Source organism: Oryza glaberrima, chromosome 2 (assembly GCF_000147395.1).
Source record: "Oryza glaberrima chromosome 2, OglaRS2, whole genome shotgun sequence".
In the NCBI taxonomy this organism is placed as follows: domain Eukaryota; kingdom Viridiplantae; phylum Streptophyta; class Magnoliopsida; order Poales; family Poaceae; genus Oryza; species Oryza glaberrima.
The window spans coordinates 34,310,270-34,328,180 of NC_068327.1; the positions used below are offsets into that span (position 1 = coordinate 34,310,270).

General features: G+C 41.9%; 2 protein-coding genes across 3 annotated transcripts; both read left to right on the top strand.

The window, feature by feature from the left end:
- The first annotated feature begins 1,688 nt into the window (after positions 1-1,688).
- LOC127763129 (callose synthase 3-like) lies at positions 1,689-15,966 on the top strand. 2 transcript variants are annotated; one of them, XM_052287750.1, is made up of 40 exons: positions 1,690-2,343; positions 2,467-2,560; positions 2,643-2,753; positions 2,841-2,957; positions 3,057-3,149; positions 3,249-3,340; positions 3,430-3,556; positions 4,035-4,172; positions 4,251-4,354; positions 4,469-4,562; positions 4,771-4,893; positions 4,990-5,104; positions 6,125-6,459; positions 6,545-6,597; positions 6,676-6,736; positions 7,468-7,549; positions 7,626-7,675; positions 7,760-7,846; positions 8,069-8,197; positions 8,311-8,414; positions 8,500-8,584; positions 8,681-8,841; positions 8,923-9,046; positions 9,119-9,216; positions 9,655-9,784; positions 9,874-10,025; positions 10,572-10,681; positions 10,784-10,909; positions 11,027-11,095; positions 11,176-11,350; positions 11,875-12,019; positions 12,552-12,671; positions 12,744-12,862; positions 12,957-13,040; positions 13,392-13,504; positions 13,587-13,816; positions 13,898-14,695; positions 14,801-14,851; positions 15,140-15,325; positions 15,404-15,966. In XM_052287750.1, the coding sequence occupies exons 1-40, from the start codon at positions 1,868-1,870 to the stop codon at positions 15,650-15,652; spliced, it is 5,910 nt and encodes a 1,969-aa protein (XP_052143710.1). In that variant the 5' UTR covers positions 1,690-1,867; the 3' UTR covers positions 15,653-15,966. The 2 variants fall into 2 exon arrangements, with proteins under 2 accessions (XP_052143709.1, XP_052143710.1); XM_052287749.1 differs by having other exon boundaries at positions 1,689-2,343; positions 10,572-10,909.
- Positions 15,967-16,206: 240 nt separating this feature from the next.
- Positions 16,207-17,897, top strand: LOC127763154 (uncharacterized). The gene has a single exon (XM_052287775.1). The coding sequence runs from the start codon at positions 16,619-16,621 to the stop codon at positions 17,669-17,671; it is 1,053 nt and encodes a 350-aa protein (XP_052143735.1). The 5' UTR covers positions 16,207-16,618; the 3' UTR covers positions 17,672-17,897.
- Positions 17,898-17,911: the final 14 nt, after the last annotated feature.

Here is a 17,911-nt window from a genome sequence, read left to right on the forward strand (position 1 = left end):
GTGAGGGGCAGGGAGGGGAACAGATCTCGTCGGTGAGCTCACGGGGTAGAGGAAGGGTCTCGTTGGCGGGGTGGATTGGGAGAAGAAGGAGAGCGCCGACAGTGTCAGAAGAAGAAGATGATAAGGCTCGGGAGTCGGGAGAGAGAATAAAAATCTATGGAGAAGACGATAAGGCTCGGGAGTCGGGAGAGAGAGAATAAAAATCTATGGAGAAGACGAGAAGACTCGGGAGAGATAGGGGGAGAGGTGACAGTGGGTCCACATGGTGTTTAAGGGTGCATATATACTTCTTTTAGTTGTTACAGGGACTAAAATATAAAGTTTTAATAGGTTTGATAATAAGATACACCACAAGGCTGACATATAAATAGATAGTGGCTGAAATGCAAAATACGTTTTGGAGTTGTTTCCATTGTGGTTAATGTGATCTTTGTGTGGTTGTATCCTATGTGGTGTTTTGAGACCACTAGTGCTTATGGTCTTCATTGTACATGCCTTTACATGACTCAATTTAATTATTTGCCTGAAATATATATGGACTAGTAGCAGTTTCATTTTTCTATATTCTCAACAAGAAAAAGAAACAAAACTACTAAAAGACAGAACGGGGGATAACAGATGGATGGAATGGCGTTGCTGCAAATCTACGCCAACTTTTCATGAAGGAAAGACGGAATTCCAACCTAACCTAACCATAATTTAGGACCTTGTTAGGGCCTCTTTTGTTTGCGAAATGAAAATTTTTAGGTGTCACATCGGATGTCGGAAGGGGTTTTCGGATACGAATGAAAAAACTAATTTCATAACTCGCCTGGAAACCAAGAGACGAATCTTTTGAACCTAATTAATCCGTCATTAGCACATGTGGGTTACTGTAGCACTTTATGGCTAATCATGAATTAATTAGGCTCAAAAGATTCGTCTCGCAATTTCTCCCCTAACTGTGCAATTAGTTTTTCTTTTAATCTATATTTAATGCTCCATGCATGTGTCCAAAGATTTGATGCGATGTTTTTGGAAAAATTTTTGGAGAACTGAACGGGGCCTAAGCTTCTACTACTTTCTTTTGAATAAAATTTCGATCGTCTTTCCTGCTTCAAATTACACGTACTACTTTATCTTCTTTTTGGTTTACTTTCAGAAAGGAACAAGTAATCTATCTTGTTGGAGTAGTAGTATATAGTAGTATCAAACACACACAAGTTTGACGCGCACCGGCACCGCCCCTGTACTGAAATTGTTTGGTCGCCTTTATCAAAAGACACACACGCTGCCTCTCTGTTGCTGCTGCGGTGTGTGTGCTGGTGCTGCAGCTGCAGGACTAGTACTAGCATTCATTTCAGACTGCAACGTCCGACTTGAAGCAAGTTTATCCAATTGCTATGGACGCTACTGTTATCGATTCGAAATGATAAAAGCAAGCGTCAAAACCATACGAATTTTGTAACCTGTGATAAAAATCTAGTAGTATTTGCCACCGAATGTTTTTCTGGGATGCTGTGTACCGTGTTGTTCGCAACTAAAGTAGGGCGAGTCGTGGAATTCTAAACGGTTCGTCAAAGGGGAGAGGAAAACGGAGGCCAACAAATGATTCCATTCTATCCCATTTACGTTAGGGATACAACACCACACATGATAGTAGTAGTAGCATAAAATAAACAAAAAAGAAAAGAAACGTTTTCATCTTTTCTGCTTTACAGTAGTAGGAGAAAGCAGCAGGAGCTCTCCCTCCCACTCCTGATGTGATGAGTGGAGAGAGTCCCCCACTGCTGCTGCGCGGGGCAACCGGCCACCGGCTGCACCTCCTCGGGTCGGGGATTTCCGGGCTTGAAGCAGCAGCACTAGGAAGGTAGGTAGGGTAGGGTGGATGGCGTCGTCGTCGTCGGGGCGTCGGGTTGGGGGGCCTAGGGGCGGCGGGGAGAGTAGTCCTAGTCCGGCGTCGGGGGCGGGGGCCGCGGCGTCGGGGAGTCGACGGATCCTACGGACGCAGACGGCGGGGAACCTGGGGGAGTCGATTTTCGACAGCGAGGTGGTGCCGTCGTCGCTGGTGGAGATAGCGCCGATCCTGCGTGTGGCGAACGAGGTGGAGGGGAGCAACCCGCGGGTGGCGTACCTGTGCAGGTTCTACGCGTTCGAGAAGGCGCACCGGCTGGACCCGACGTCCAGCGGCCGTGGCGTCCGGCAGTTCAAGACCGCGCTCCTGCAGAGGCTGGAGAGGGAGAACGACCCCACGCTCAAGGGGAGGGTCAAGCAGAGCGACGCCCGCGAGATGCAGAGCTTCTACCAGCACTACTACAAGAAGTACATCCAGGCTCTTCAGAACGCTGCCGACAAAGCCGACCGGTTCCTCTCCTCTTTCTTTTACTCCTCCTATTTTACAGTACTATATACGTCTAATTCCTTCACAATTTTATTTTTTATTAATTCCTAACACTGACACTAGTAACACCCCCCTCCTCCTCTCAGTGCTCAACTCACTAAAGCTTACCAAACTGCTGCCGTCCTGTTTGAGGTCCTCAAAGCCGTCAATGTCTCCCAGAAAATTGAAGTTGATCAAGCGGTAATCTTCTTAACTATAACTTGATTATGCATTTCTTCATTTTCTTCTTCTACTAACTTGTAATAAATAACCTCTCTTGCAGATTTTGGAGACACACAACCAAGTCGAGGAAAAGAAAAAACTTTATCTCCCTTACAACATCCTCCCGCTTGACCCTGACAGCGCTAATCAGGCTATCATGCGATATCCTGAGGTTCCCATTCTTCTCAAACCCTACCTATCTTAATCTTACATATCTTTTCCAACTCATTCTGCATTTTTTATTCTCCTCATTTTACAGATTCAAGCTGCTTTTCACGCTCTTCGTAATACAAGAGGACTACCGTGGCCCAAGGATCATGAAAAAAAGCCTGATGCTGATCTTCTTGGTTGGCTTCAGGCGATGTTTGGATTTCAGGTAATCACACCGCCCTCAGGCTCACCTACTAACTTAACCATTATTTTCCTTCTCTTCACCCATCTGTCACTTATTTGCAATTCAACTATCACTCTGCAGAAAGATAACGTGTCCAACCAAAGGGAACACCTCATACTCTTACTTGCCAACGTCCATATAAGGCAGATTCCCAAGCCCGACCAACAACCCAAGGTCTCACTCTTACTCAACGTCCATATCGGTGCTTGTGTCATTCTGGTGGTGCTTGTGTCATTCTGGTGTTTACTCTTTTCTTTTTCCTCACATTTTCAGTTGGATGACCGAGCACTGGACACAGTCATGAAGAAGCTATTTAAGAACTACAAGAGATGGTGCAAGTACCTTGGCCGCAAAAGCAGCTTATGGTACGATATTTAATCTAAAAATACGAATATGCACAAGGTCTCTCAAGCTTGCTTGATGTATCACTATCAGATGGTCATTTCCTTTCCAGGTTGCCAACTATTCAACAAGAAGTGCAGCAGCGTAAGCTCCTCTATATGGGTCTTTATCTTCTCATCTGGGGTGAGGCGGCTAACCTGAGATTTATGCCGGAATGTCTATGCTACATCTATCATCACGTATGGCTGATCCCTTCCATTTTTTCCCCTTAAAATTAGTATATGGTTTTTACCAAGCTAGTAGGCCTGGATCTTAAAGTTGCGCAAGCTTCTTACCTGAATACCCAATGATGGTCTGGTCACAATAAAATTGACTTATCGGACCTTTTTCTTTGTACAAAGCTATTTCCAATTTGCCATATTTGGTTTCTATCTACAAAGTAGTTAGCTGGATCTTAATGGAGTCCAGGCTCCAATGCTGATGATGTTCCTGGCCATAATAACATTGACTTACCTGACAATATATGAGAGTTGCACACAGCTATTGCCATACACAAAGAATCACATTCTGCTCACGTTGATAATATGAGGAAGCATATCTTGGATGGAATTCATCTTTCCCCATCATGTCAATTATGATGGGATATTTCTGTATTTGTAACTCTTGTGATGAGATTATTTTGGTGAGTGCTGACTGTGTAATATTGTTTTCTCATAGATGGCTTTTGAACTATACGGTATGTTGGCTGGAAATGTGAGTCCAACGACAGGTGAAAATGTTAAACCGGCTTACGGTGGTGATGAAGAAGCCTTTTTGAAGAAAGTTGTGACTCCAATATACAAAGTCATCGAGAAGGTACCCCCCCACCCCCCCAAAAAAAGTATATCTCTGTTTCCAGCTCCATCAACTTATACACTCAAGCCTTTTACATAGGAAGCTGAAAGGAGTGAAAGTAGTGAAAGGAGCGAAAGGAGCAAGACAACAAAATCTAAGCACTCACATTGGAGAAATTATGATGATCTAAATGAGTACTTTTGGTAAGCACTAGCCTAATTTATTCTGAGCTACTTTTATGAGTTTTAGTTTGTTGTTTCAAATTTATGGGCTACTTTTCTAAGGAAACCTGTGATTATTTCTGCATTTATTCTCAGGTCAAGAGATTGTTTCAGATTAGGATGGCCTATGAGAGCTGATGCAGATTTTTTTAAGACCCCAGATTATGCTTATCATGATGAAGTGAGCGGAGTAAGTCCCTTATGATACATACCTACCTATATTACTTTCATGAAGAACCTTCAGCTCAGTAATACTTCTGTTAGTATTCCATTCATGAATCACATAGGTGGTAAAACAGGTCTATATTATTTTTTATAACAAACCAAAACAATTTTGTAGTATACGTCTTCAAAGGGTATTCTTGGCACTGATTTTTTTTAAAAAACTTGTGGTCCAGGAGAACAGAAGAGTTGGTAGTGGCCAGTGGATGGGAAAAGTAAATTTTGTTGAGATAAGGTCATTTTGGCACATCTTCCGCAGCTTTGACAGGATGTGGAGCTTCTTAATTTTATCTTTACAGGTTAATTGCCAATCCATGCCTTCTATTGCTCATGTTTTCTTGGTTGTATGGCTTATTAGAAAATATAAATGTTTGCTGTTTTTATGTTTCATGCAGGCCATGATTATAATTGCTTGGAATGGTGGTACACCAAGTGATATCTTTGATGCAGGAGTATTTAAACAGGTTTTGAGCATATTCATAACTGCTGCAATACTGAAATTGGGTCAAGGTATGCTGGTGTGAGCTTCCTGTTATGCAGTTGATTGTGGTTAGGCATTTAGCATGTGCGTAACATTTGTTTTTTGAAACAGAGAGGAAAAACCTCAACCTCCCCCATCTCTTTTGTCAGAAACAATTAGTTTTGAACAAAATCCAGTTCCATGCCATGCTACCAGAAACACATTTAGGAACTCCCAGAGTAACATGTTGGCAAAGGAACCAGCAGACGTAGATCAGTTCATCTCAAAGATTTTCTAGAATAAGCCAAAAACCATATAACCATCAGGGGCAAAATTACTCCCCACCACCAACAGAAAGTTCTGGCTTTGACAGCACCATCACATCATCATTGCAGTCCCCCAATTTGATTCCACCACCCATGGAGTTGAAGATTTCACTTGCCATACGCATGAGCAACTTAGCTCTTTCCTCTGATTCCTGCAACCGTGAGGTGGATCAAATCCAATAACACAGCGAGTGAATAATATCAGTGCGATATTTCAGCAACATATCTAAAACATACAATATTTCAATTTCTGGCTTTCCACAAAAGCCACAGAACAGCAGCAAGACTGACAATCACCAGTTTTTGAATTTGCTTACTGAATCCTAACAGCCATCCCCCAAACAAATATGAGACATGATGATAAATTGCAAAGCCAAATGTGCAATCCATCACACTCCAAACAAAATTCCACTCACCAGCCTCTTTTCAACAAATTACCCTTGGTTTAACTACTGTTTCTCATTATTAGCTGCAGGAAAAAAACATTTTTAGGTAAGTTCTTTCCACATGTCTTAGTGAAGGAAAGAGCAGGTATGCAGTCTTAAGGCTCTATAGAAGGAATTGACAATAAAATCCTTAACTTTATCAACAGTAACATGGTAAAATAAATGTTATAGAGCGAGGGATACTGTTGAGATAGATACCTGCCCCCCAAAACATGCACCTAACATGATGATGGCAGTATATTATTGTATTTTATGGATGATATTGTTTTATGGGTTTAATAATTAGCTTCCAATGCAGCAATTCTGGACATCATCCTGAGCTGGAAAGCAAGAAGAAGCATGTCTCTTGCTGGCAAGCTGCGCTACATCTTGAAGTTGATATCAGCTGCTGCATGGGTTGTGATTTTACCAGTAACTTATGCATACACCTGGGAGAATCCTACAGGTCTTGCAAGAACAATTAAAAGTTGGCTCGGTGATGGTCAGAATCAACCATCATTATACATCTTGGCTGTTGTGATATATTTAGCACCAAACATGCTGTCGGCTGTGTTATTTCTTTTCCCAGTCCTTAGAAGAGCTCTTGAGCGATCAAATCTTAAAGTTGTAACATTCATGATGTGGTGGTCGCAGGTAGTTTTCCTTTGTCAGCTTTATTCTTATTGTTGATTCTTGATACCATTTAGGTGCTAAGATACCAAACGTACTTTTCCTACAGCCTCGCTTGTTTGTTGGTAGAGGAATGCATGAAGGAGCATTCTCCCTTTTCAAGTATGTTCACTTCTATAAAACATTCTTTTGTTGTTTATGCTTGCACCATTCTCTCTCTGAGTACTGTTTTTCTTCTAGGTACACAATGTTCTGGGTCCTTCTCTTAGCAACAAAATTGATAGTAAGCTACTACGTGGAGGTATTGTTTTCAACTTGTTTCACCTCTCTTTTATAAGATATGTTGCCCCAGTATGTTTGTGCATTCAAATTCATAGAGTGAATGGTATACCAAAGGATTTGTAGGACCCTAAGTGTTAGTTCAGTGGCGGAGCCAGCGGCATCGTCTAACTGGGGCGACGAAGAACGTTTACTAGCAACCGGCAATTTTTTACATGTGTTGCCTAGGAAAGGACAGTAGAAACACCAGCGACGGAGCCTGGGAGGTGGCTCTGCCGCTGTGTCAATTGATAAACTCATATAATTGTATGCGTATGTTGTTTGCTAGGTTCATAAAATATATATTTCTACCTGGATCCTTGAACTTGAGAGAACAGTACATTATGTTTCCATATCCTTTGCAAGTTGAAGGACCTTATGCAATGTGATCTTTAAGACATCAAATCTGTAAAAAGTTAAGAATGTGTATAAGTTAGTCACTTGTGCTAATCTTGGCACCCCCAAATTTAAGTTCTAAGACCATGGGAAATTTAGGTGGCTTTTAGGCCTTACGGTGCAGCTACTGGGCTACCAGCCATTTCTGGGTAAGTTTTGCCCTTAAAGCCCCAGTGTTAAGAGTAAAACTTGTACTGTTCCGGATGACTTTTAGGATATTCTTGCCTGTAAAGGTTCCTGGTGAAATTGTCATCGTTACTTCTTTCTTTGTTAATTCATCTGAAGTTTATTACTCGGTGTCCTATGTCTGACCTGCAGATCAAGCCACTTGTGCGACCAACAAAAGATATAATGAAGGAGCCAATACGGACGTTTCAATGGCATGAGTTTTTCCCACACGGTGTGCCTCCTGAAATGATGATTTTTGTATCAACAGTTTGAGCATGTACTTATTCTTTTTGTTCTACAATCTGCAGGAAATAACAATATTGGTATTGTAATTGCACTTTGGGCTCCTATCATTCTTGTATGCTTCTGCCCTTCTTGATTGTTGTGATTTGTGAACACAAGATAACTATCCAGTTTTGACTTGACTGATTCAATTGTTCAGGTATATTTCATGGATACCCAGATTTGGTATGCAATTTTCTCAACATTAATTGGTGGTATATATGGGGCATGTCGCCGTCTTGGTGAGGTTAGTAAAGTTGGCCAATACCCTGCTTTCTTGTATGGTAGACTTGAAGGCTTTGTTAGTATGTGAAGTTGTTTTAAGCTTCTTGCTTTGTGCATGGTTGCCTAATTTATTTCATGCCATGTCATGTCATGTCATGGCATTTGGGTTTTGTTGTGCCCCTCTATTGTTGTTTATTGAATAAATAACTAACCATAGATACTGTCTTTGGTCCCATTCAATCAGATACGCACTTTAGGAATGTTAAGATCTCGCTTCGAGTCTTTGCCTAAGGCTTTCAATCAACGCTTGATTCCATCTGATTCAAATAAGAGGAGAGGAATTCGGGCTGCTTTCTCCAGTAAACCTACTAAGGTGTGGATTTCTTGTCTTTTAGCTCTGATTCGACGCCATCTAGATGCAAATTCCCATGAGAATATTTATGTCACAATCTATTTTTCTTCTCTGGCATGCTTCAATCACTTTAGACACCAGAGGATAGCAAAGAAGAGGAAAAAATAGCAGCAAGATTTGCTCAGATTTGGAATCTAATTATCACAAGCTTTCGTGAGGAAGATCTGATAGATAACAGGTGTGGCATCTGATATCTGCCCTTAGATATGGATTGACTTATTTTGCCTTCTTGCCAAACTGTTGTTTATTTTCTATTTGGGCAGAGAGAAGGATCTGTTACTTGTGCCATACTGCAAAGATCGTGACATGGATATAATCCAGTGGCCACCATTCTTGCTTGCTAGCAAGGTATATGCTTTCTATTCAGCTCCTATTTTCCATGCTTCCTATTTTGTTGAAATGAGGTACCTATGTTTCATTTTGTTTATTTGGCTGAATTTTCAGATCCCGATAGCGTTGGATATGGCTGCAGACAGTGAAGGAAAAGATCGTGATCTTAAGAAGAGGGTGAAATCAGACCCATATTTTACTTATGCTATCAAGGAATGCTATGCTTCATTCAAGAACATCATATATACTTTGGTGGTTGGTGCAAAAGAGAGAGAGTATGTTCTACATTCTCACACTTAAAAATCAGATTCAAACTCAGTTTTTTCATGAGTAACTTTATGGCACATAAATTGCAGCGTCATACAGAAGATTTTTACAGTGGTTGACGACCATATAGCACAAGATACTTTAATAAAGGAGCTCAACATGAGTAACCTTCCTACCCTGAGCAAGAAGTTTATTGAGCTGCTTGAATTGCTGGTATTAAACTAGCCATAATGGTTCTGCTCCTGTTGGATTGCAGTACCCCTAATTCTCATTCGTTAAATGCAGCAAAAGAATAACAAGGAGGACCAGGGTCAGGTCATCATTTTGTTCCAGGATATGCTTGAAGTGGTTACAAGGGATATAATGGACGAGCAACTCAGTGGGTGAGAGCTCTAGTTATCATTCAATGCAAACTAGCAAAGTATCCTCGGCTGTTAAAGTTTGCTTCATACACGATCTGCTTCCTTTCCAACTAATAGAGTTTGTTTTGTATATGATTTACTTTCACTTACAAACCAACGAAAGGAACATCTGATGCTTATTATTTTCATATAAATCAAATGGGTATTTTCCTTGATCTTTGTAAGTTTGTAATTAGGATGTACTATGCGCAATGCCTCTCATAAAATGGTGGCTTCTGAAACAAAAACCAAACTAGGCTTAAGATATAACACGGTGGCTTCTTAAAAAATTCGAACAATACATTATGTATTATTTATCATTGTTGTCATGCCATACCTTTGGCAATCTCATGCTGTTGATATTATTGCTGTTATTATTCTTTATATTATGTCATATGCATTATCATATCTTTTGTGCAGACTACTTGAATCAGTACATGGTGGAAATAATAGAAGATATGAAGGGATTACACCACTTGATCAGCAAGACCAGTTATTCACTAAAGCTATTGATTTTCCTGTAAAGGAATCACATGCATGGACTGAAAAGGTTATATCTTTTACCTGCTTATTTATTTATCTATGTTTAGAGCAGCCTGTTGCTTTATACTGTATTTATACCTTTCCTATTGGTTTCAGATAAAAAGACTTCACCTTCTGCTCACAGTGAAGGAATCTGCTATGGATGTTCCTACAAACCTGGATGCTAGAAGGCGGATATCATTCTTTGCTAATTCTCTTTTCATGGACATGCCAAGTGCTCCAAAAGTCCGGCACATGTTGCCCTTCTCGTGAGTGCTATGCTCTCTAAGATTTGTTCTATGCTCATTATTATTATTATTATTATTATTTTGAGCTGTAGTGTACAGTTCTTAATTCACCGTGTGCTAGATTAGGTTTCCTGTTCATTTTTTTTACTGGTAATAATAGATTATCATTGCTGTGCATGGAAAATTTGAAAGTCGATATCGAGTTTAGAAACAAACATGTTTTTCTTGTCTTTCTGGAACAAGGAAAGCTCTTATTATCTTACTCCAATAAAATAGTTGATAAGTCCAGCAAACCAAAGAAAAATTGTGCAGATTTGGTATTCAACTGTATATGAGTATCTTGTGTCCTGTTTTGATTATAATTGTTCTTGTTCAAATCTTTGCACGGTCATTTGAATAGTCATTCTTCTTCTGAACAAAATACATATATACGTCGCACAAGTTTGTGTGCATCCATAGAAATGCTTCAATGCATAGCTCTCTTTGGCAAATTCCATCTTCAAGATTTGATGTTCTAATTAACATCCGACTTGCTGTCTCTTTAATTGGAAAACTTGTGCACTGCAGTGTCTTGACTCCTTACTACAAAGAAGATGTCCTTTTCTCTTCCCAAGCATTAGAAGACCAGAATGAAGATGGGGTTTCTATTCTTTTTTACTTGCAAAAAATCTATCCAGGTTCTCTCGAAATGTCAAAATATCGAGGTTTACATGACTCAATAATTCCCTTGAAATCCTCCTGGATATCAAAATATTTTTTGTTTCTCGGTTTCCTTGTAGATGAATGGAAACATTTCCTTCAAAGGGTGGATTGCAATACTGAAGAGGAACTCCGTGAGACAGAGCAGTTGGAAGATGAGCTTCGCCTTTGGGCATCATACAGGGGCCAAACTTTGACGAGAACTGGTATTTTCTCCTCAATTCTCTGTCATAGCTTTTACATTTTATTCTCTTGAGAACAACTTTCAGATAGTAATGTGTTTAGGAGTTTGATTCATTAACAGCTGTTGCACTTCCTTACAGTCAGAGGGATGATGTACTACAGACAAGCTTTGGTGCTTCAGGCTTTTCTTGATATGGCTAGAGATGAAGGTATTTCTTAGTGGCTGAGCCTGTTTCTTGATTCTGAAGGCTGTACACTTAATTCATTGGTTTTGCTTGCTTTTCCTCAGATCTTAGGGAAGGCTTCAGAGCAGCTGACCTCTTAAATGATGAATCACCATTACTGACTCAATGCAAAGCTATAGCTGACATGAAGTTTACATACGTTGTATCATGCCAACAATACGGTATCCAGAAACGTTCTGGTGATCACCGTGCACAAGATATTCTTAGACTGATGACAACGTAAGTGACAATTCGAGAATTAAGATTGAAACTCTGAATGTAGGTATTAAGATCAAGAGTTGCATGCCAAACTTTCATTAGTTCCTCTTCTTGAATTCCCCCACTTCATTTCTGGTTTTTCGCTATGATTGTGATGGTTATGATTTATTTCCTTTTTGAGAAACTGATATAAATGGGCAACTTGCCATTTACATCACCTCTGGAATATGAATTAAGGTTAGTAGTGAAACTATACAAATTTGCATTAGGGTTGCAGGATTGTCTCAGGATACAAAGTATCCATCACTTTGGGTACACATGTTTGGGAAATCTGGATGTCTATTATGTTCTTACTTTTGTTTAATAAGTTGACCATTGTGATACATTATACTCCCTCCGTCCCAAAATATAGCAATCTCGTTGTACTGGGATGTGTCCCATCCAGTACAAGGTTGCTATATTTTGGGACGGAGGGAGTATTCTATTAATGTGATGGTTTTCCAACTGATTCCATCAGTGATTGAAAGGAAGTTTTTCTCTGGCAGTTATCCATCACTTCGGGTTGCCTATATTGATGAAGTTGAAGAGCCAAGCAAAGACAGGAACAAGAAGATAGAAAAGGTTTACTACTCAGCGTTGGTGAAGGCAGCTGTAACCAAGCCTGACGATCCTGGTCAGAAACTTGATCAGGTGCTTTGAAAATGGATTTTAATTTAATCATTTTTTATGATTATGGCTTCATGTGATTGCATTAGTACGTCTTTATTAGTCACTTAGTTAGATTACAACCCTATTCGTAGGTTATAGTTGGACTGGTTATGAAGGTTAAGAAAGTTTTGAATTTGATGAATCTACAAGAGAAACTCACTTGAGTACCCTTCCAATTAAGTGTTCTACAAATACGAAAGATAATGACTTGTGTTGGTGGTAAACTAGTAATGCGGTAAACATAGGAGAGAATAGCTTAAGAGCTAAGGATTTAAATCTGCACACACACCTTATATTTTGGAGAACTGGCATTAACTAAAATGTCTTACATAAAGTACCAAATGGAGTATTAATTTATAACGAATCGATGAATTTATGAAATTCCTAATCATGGATACAATGTTTGGAGCAGATGCATTTTCTGATCTGGTGGTGATACCTACTAATATAAACTTTTCTTTGCGGGAAAAGGGAACATATAAAACTTACTTGAATTGCATCATTTGCTGTGTAGGATATATACAGAATAAAGCTACCAGGTAATGCAATGCTAGGTGAAGGAAAGCCAGAAAATCAGAACCATGCGATAATATTTACTCGAGGTGAAGGCCTTCAAACTATAGACATGAATCAGGTAAACAGCACTGATGCTTCTAGTTTTGCAAACATTTTCGATTCTGTTTGCTTATGTAGGCAAGCATAATAGGAACATTACATGGAGGAGACTTTGAAAATGAGAAATCTGCTGCAAGAGTTTCTGAAGAAACATGATGGTGTGAGGTATCCATCAATACTTGGTGTGAGAGAGCACATATTCACTGGCAGGTATAGCTGTGAACTTGCGCTTCCCCATAAATTTGTGACTATGTATACTACTTCTCATTTAAATTACCCTATGATCGCATGTTTGCTTTTGCAGTGTTTCTTCTCTTGCGTGGTTCATGTCAAATCAAGAGACAAGTTTTGTCACTATTGGACAACGGGTACTTGCCAATCCTTTGAGGTGATTCATCTTACTATGGATATATTTTTTTTTAGAATACGCAGGAGATCTGCGTATCATTTCATTAAGAGAGGAAGACGGTGGAGGAAACCCCCCACCAAGGTCTTACAGAGACAACACCAAACACAAAGCTCACGCAGCAAAAAGCTCACATAGAGAAACACACACAAACGAAATTTGGCTTTTATGTTTGTATGGATTTGGCTTTAATATGCCCATGTTAGTATGTGTATTTTTTTGATTCATATGTTTGTTATTCCTTCATTTAGTAACAGAATTTGGATAATTGCATTGTAACTAAGCATGAAGATTTTGTTGATGTTCTCCTTAACTGAACATCTTTCTCTGCAGAGTTCGATTTCATTATGGACATCCTGATATTTTTGATCGACTTTTCCACCTCACGAGGGGTGGTGTAAGCAAAGCATCCAAGATTATCAATCTTAGTGAGGACATATTTGCTGGTGCGTGTTTAACTTTTTGCCATTGCTTCTTGGTTGTGGGAAAGTTGAAATTTTTATGTTAATATCTGTCTCATTGTGTCAGGATTCAACTCAACACTGCGTGAAGGAAATGTTACGCATCATGAATACATGCAAGTTGGAAAGGGGAGAGATGTGGGTCTCAATCAAATCTCACTATTTGAGGCAAAAATAGCTAATGGTAATGGAGAGCAGACACTGAGCCGTGACGTCTACCGACTTGGACATCGTTTTGATTTCTTCAGAATGTTGTCCTGCTACTACACCACTATTGGTTTTTACTTCAGCACTATGGTACTATCTTTGCCGTAGATTTTCCAGACTTCTGAGCTATCATTTAATCCTAACCTTTTTAGTTCCTCTTTTCCTTTTCAGATGACAGTGTGGACAGTGTATGTATTCCTCTATGGACGTCTCTATCTTGTCCTCAGTGGTCTTGATGAAGCCTTGGCTACTGGAAAAAGGTTTATACACAATGAACCTCTCCAGGTTGCTCTTGCTTCACAGTCTTTTGTGCAGCTTGGGTTTTTGATGGCGTTGCCTATGATGATGGAAATTGGTCTGGAGAGAGGATTTAGAACCGCATTGAGCGACTTTGTACTGATGCAGCTGCAGTTAGCATCTGTTTTCTTTACATTCTCTCTCGGGACCAAAACTCACTACTATGGAACAACGCTGCTCCATGGAGGAGCCGAGTATAGAGCTACTGGGCGTGGATTTGTGGTGTTCCATGCCAAATTTGCTGAGAACTATCGACTATACTCACGCAGCCATTTTGTCAAGGGTATTGAGTTGCTGATTTTGCTAATTGTGTATGAAATCTTTGGGCAATCATATCGAGGAGCTATCGCGTACATCTTCATTACATTTTCGATGTGGTTTATGGTTGTAACCTGGCTCTTTGCACCATTCCTATTTAATCCTTCTGGGTTCGAGTGGCAGAAGATTGTGGATGATTGGACTGATTGGAATAAGTGGATCAGCAACCGTGGTGGTATTGGTGTACCACCAGAGAAAAGTTGGGAGTCATGGTGGGAGAAAGAGCAGGAGCCTATAAAATATTCTGGGAAGCGTGGAATTGTTCTCGAAATAGTGCTTGCATTGCGCTTCTTTATCTACCAATATGGTCTTGTTTATCACTTGAACATAACCAAACACACAAAGAGTGTCCTGGTAATTTGCTATCTTCATTTAATATTTCTTGGTGTTTTCCTGGTCTATGCTTATTAGCACAAGCTATTGAACCAACTTTTGAATGTTATTTAATGGTCTTTCCAGGTCTATTGCCTGTCATGGGTTGTCATCTTTGTAATTCTGCTTGTGATGAAGGTAATCCCTAGCATTCATATTTTTTCTTCAGTGTTTCATTGCGGTGCTCATGAGCAACATTGTGGTTAGAACACAGGGGGTGGTACCCTTTTTTCTGTATGACAATTATAATTTTAGCTGCACAGAGTATGGTAGTTTTCTTGCTATATTCCTATGGCAGTAAATGCTAGAGATATGCCTTTGCAATACCTGAGGACCATTGCGGTCAAGTTGCTTTGCTGATACCAGTTGTCAGAAACCTGTTGTGTTGTGCACACAGACTGAACCTTGGTTTACTCATGTTTGCAGACCGTGTCAGTTGGGAGGCGGAAATTCAGCGCGGACTTCCAACTTGTGTTCCGGTTGATTAAGGGGTTGATATTTATAACATTTATCTCCATCATTATAATCTTGATAGCAATCCCTCATATGACAGTCCAGGACATCTTTGTTTGCATTCTTGCCTTCATGCCAACTGGCTGGGGTCTGCTGTTGGTAAGTGGATATCAATTGTTTTTGGCCTGTAAGCGGCTGGTTTGGCTTGCTTGAGCTGATGATGGTTGTTGGGTTCAGGTTGCGCAAGCTATCAAGCCAGTAATTGTGCGCATCGGGTTGTGGGGATCGATCAAGGCGCTTGCGAGGGGATATGAGATCATCATGGGGCTCCTGCTCTTCACCCCGATCGCGTTCCTCGCTTGGTTCCCGTTTGTATCCGAGTTCCAGACCAGAATGCTCTTCAACCAGGCCTTCAGCAGAGGTCTGCAGATCTCGCGAATCCTTGGCGGCCACAAGAAAGACCGAGCTACACGGAACAAGGAGTAGTAGTAGCCTGCCTGCCATTCACTGGACATGTATTCTGTTGTGTCTTCTTCCCTCCTGTTGCTGCTGTAATTTGTTACTCCTATTCTACTACTCCACTTATCTTGATTGAGAGACCCAAAAAAAAAGAAAAAGAAAGAAAGCGTGCATTTTGGTAGTTGCTAATCGCCGCGCTGCTGAGGCCGCTTATTGTGCGGCCCAGGGAGCGATGTGTTGTAGAATAGTACAGTAGAATGTGTAAAGTTGCTGTTTGGTAGTGATGTGATGTGTGTGTATGAAAACAAACTTGGGAAGAGAAATGCAATTGTAAGACAAAATACCTTGCCTGATGTGATGAATGTTTTTTTTTTTTTTGACATGTGTGATGAATGTTTTAGTTCTTCTTCTTCTTCTTGAGATGAAAGCAGTACACGGGAACTGGACGCAAATATATGTGCGGCCGTCACCGACCGAGAGTTCCGAACGCCGAATCTGGGCCGTCCACGTGTCTTCCTCCCTCTATTCCCGTCTTTCTAGTTGTAGACTAGTGGTAGTACAACGAGAGAGAGAACCCCCCAAATTTAGTGGTCATCTTCTTCTTCTTCTTCCGCCCTCTCACCTTTTCAATCCAATCTAACAACCAACGAAACGAAGGAGTCTTTCTCTAGCTCTAGGGTTAGGGTTTGCGGTCGGAACGGAAGTTAGTCGAATCGGCGCAAATCGATCCGATCCGATCCGCCGTCGATTCGACCACTCCGCCCTCCTTCCTTCCTTCCGACGCAGACGCAATCCATAATACTACTACTCTAGATCGGATCCCCTCCTCTCCCTCCCTCCCTCCCTGCATACGAACAACAAGAGACTACTCCATTACTATATTAGATTGATTGATTAGGGGAGGGGATTGCTGATTAATTTCACCTCTCTAACCCTAGCAGCAGATCCCTCTCTCCCCTAGCAACTAGCAAGCAGAGAGAAGCAGCCGCCGCCATGGATCCTAATCAGATGATGGGCCGAAGCTTCCCCATGTGGGCCGCCGCCGACGACCCTTCCGCCCAGCCACCGCCGTTCCTCCCTCCGCCCAACCGCGGCTGGAAGCGTAAGAACCCCAGCACCGCCGCCGGTGGCTACCAGCCCCCCGCCCTCGGCGACCTCCAGGTGCAGAACCGCGCCAAGGCTCGCCGCTGGTTCAAGAACCAAAGCGGAGGCGGCGGCGGCGGTGGGCCCCGCAAGCACTTCTTCCCCCGGCCCAAGGCCGCCGCCCCACGCAACACCACCTCCTTCATCATCCGTGCCAAGCGCGCCGGTGGCATCGCCTCCCTCGTCTCCCCCTCCCCTGTTACCCCCGCCGTTCTCCCCACCCCACGCCTCTCCCCCTCCCGCGAGGGCCTCTCCGACATGGCTCAGGCGCAGTGGGGCGTCGATGGCTATGGCTCCATGAAGGGCCTCATCCGCCTCCGCACCTCCCCTCACCCCGCCAACCCCTCCGATGACGACGATGATGCCAACTCCAGCGGCAGTGACGTCGAGGAGCATGTTGAGGTGGAGCGCCGCCTCGACCACGATCTCAGCAGGTTTGAGATGGTCTACCCTGCCAGGGGTGACGGTGTCTTCTTCGAGGAGGAGGATGACTATGAGTATGACCAGGAAGCCCATGTGGCTCGCCTCGAGGAGGAGAACCTCACCTTGAAGGAGAGGCTCTTTTTGATGGAGCAGGAGCTTGGCGACATGAGGCGCCGCCTGGAGGCACTCGAGTCGCGTTTTGCAGGGACTGATGGTATGCCTATTGAGAATTCAGATGCAGTTGCAGTTGACCATGACAAGGAGATGGCTCATCCCATACTTGTTCAGAGGGATGATCTTAGGACTGAGATTGCTGCTGATGCAGCAGGGTCAGACAAGGCTAGTGCACAAGACAATGCAGAGGAGGTTGCTGATGCAGCAGTGTCAGAGAAGATCGTGCAAGACAATGCAGATGTTGTAGTTGCAGGGTCAGAGAGGACTGGCGAAGAGATCGGGGTTGATGCTTCGGAGATGGATTGATGGGAGATGGACACTGGAATGCAATAGCGGTTATCAGTACTGTACATACATAATTGTCGATGACAGATTGAGGCCGCGTGATGTGGACTTGTTTTGGGAGGCTTACAATTGTATGTTGTCGCATAACAAGTGGATCATCGTATTTACAATGTAATATGTTTCTACCATTCTGTGCTATCTTTGGTGTTTCTTTGCGTATTTGTTATGATGATACCACACAGCACAACTTGTAGTAGTTCT

What these genes read in the sequence shown, in the direction of transcription:
- LOC127763129 (XM_052287749.1), top strand. Translation starts at nt 1,868, where the DNA reads ATGGCGTCGTCGTCGTCGGGGCGTCGGGTTGGGGGGCCTAGGGGCGGC. An exon ending in CGGCACATGTTGCCCTTCTC is followed by an intron (nt 10,026 to 10,571) that starts GTGAGTGCTATG and finishes TGTGCACTGCAG; the next exon opens with TGTCTTGACTCCTTACTACA. An exon ending in TGATATGGCTAGAGATGAAG is followed by an intron (nt 11,096 to 11,175) that starts GTATTTCTTAGT and finishes GCTTTTCCTCAG; the next exon opens with ATCTTAGGGAAGGCTTCAGA.
- LOC127763154 (XM_052287775.1), top strand. Translation starts at nt 16,619, where the DNA reads ATGGATCCTAATCAGATGATGGGCCGAAGCTTCCCCATGTGGGCCGCC.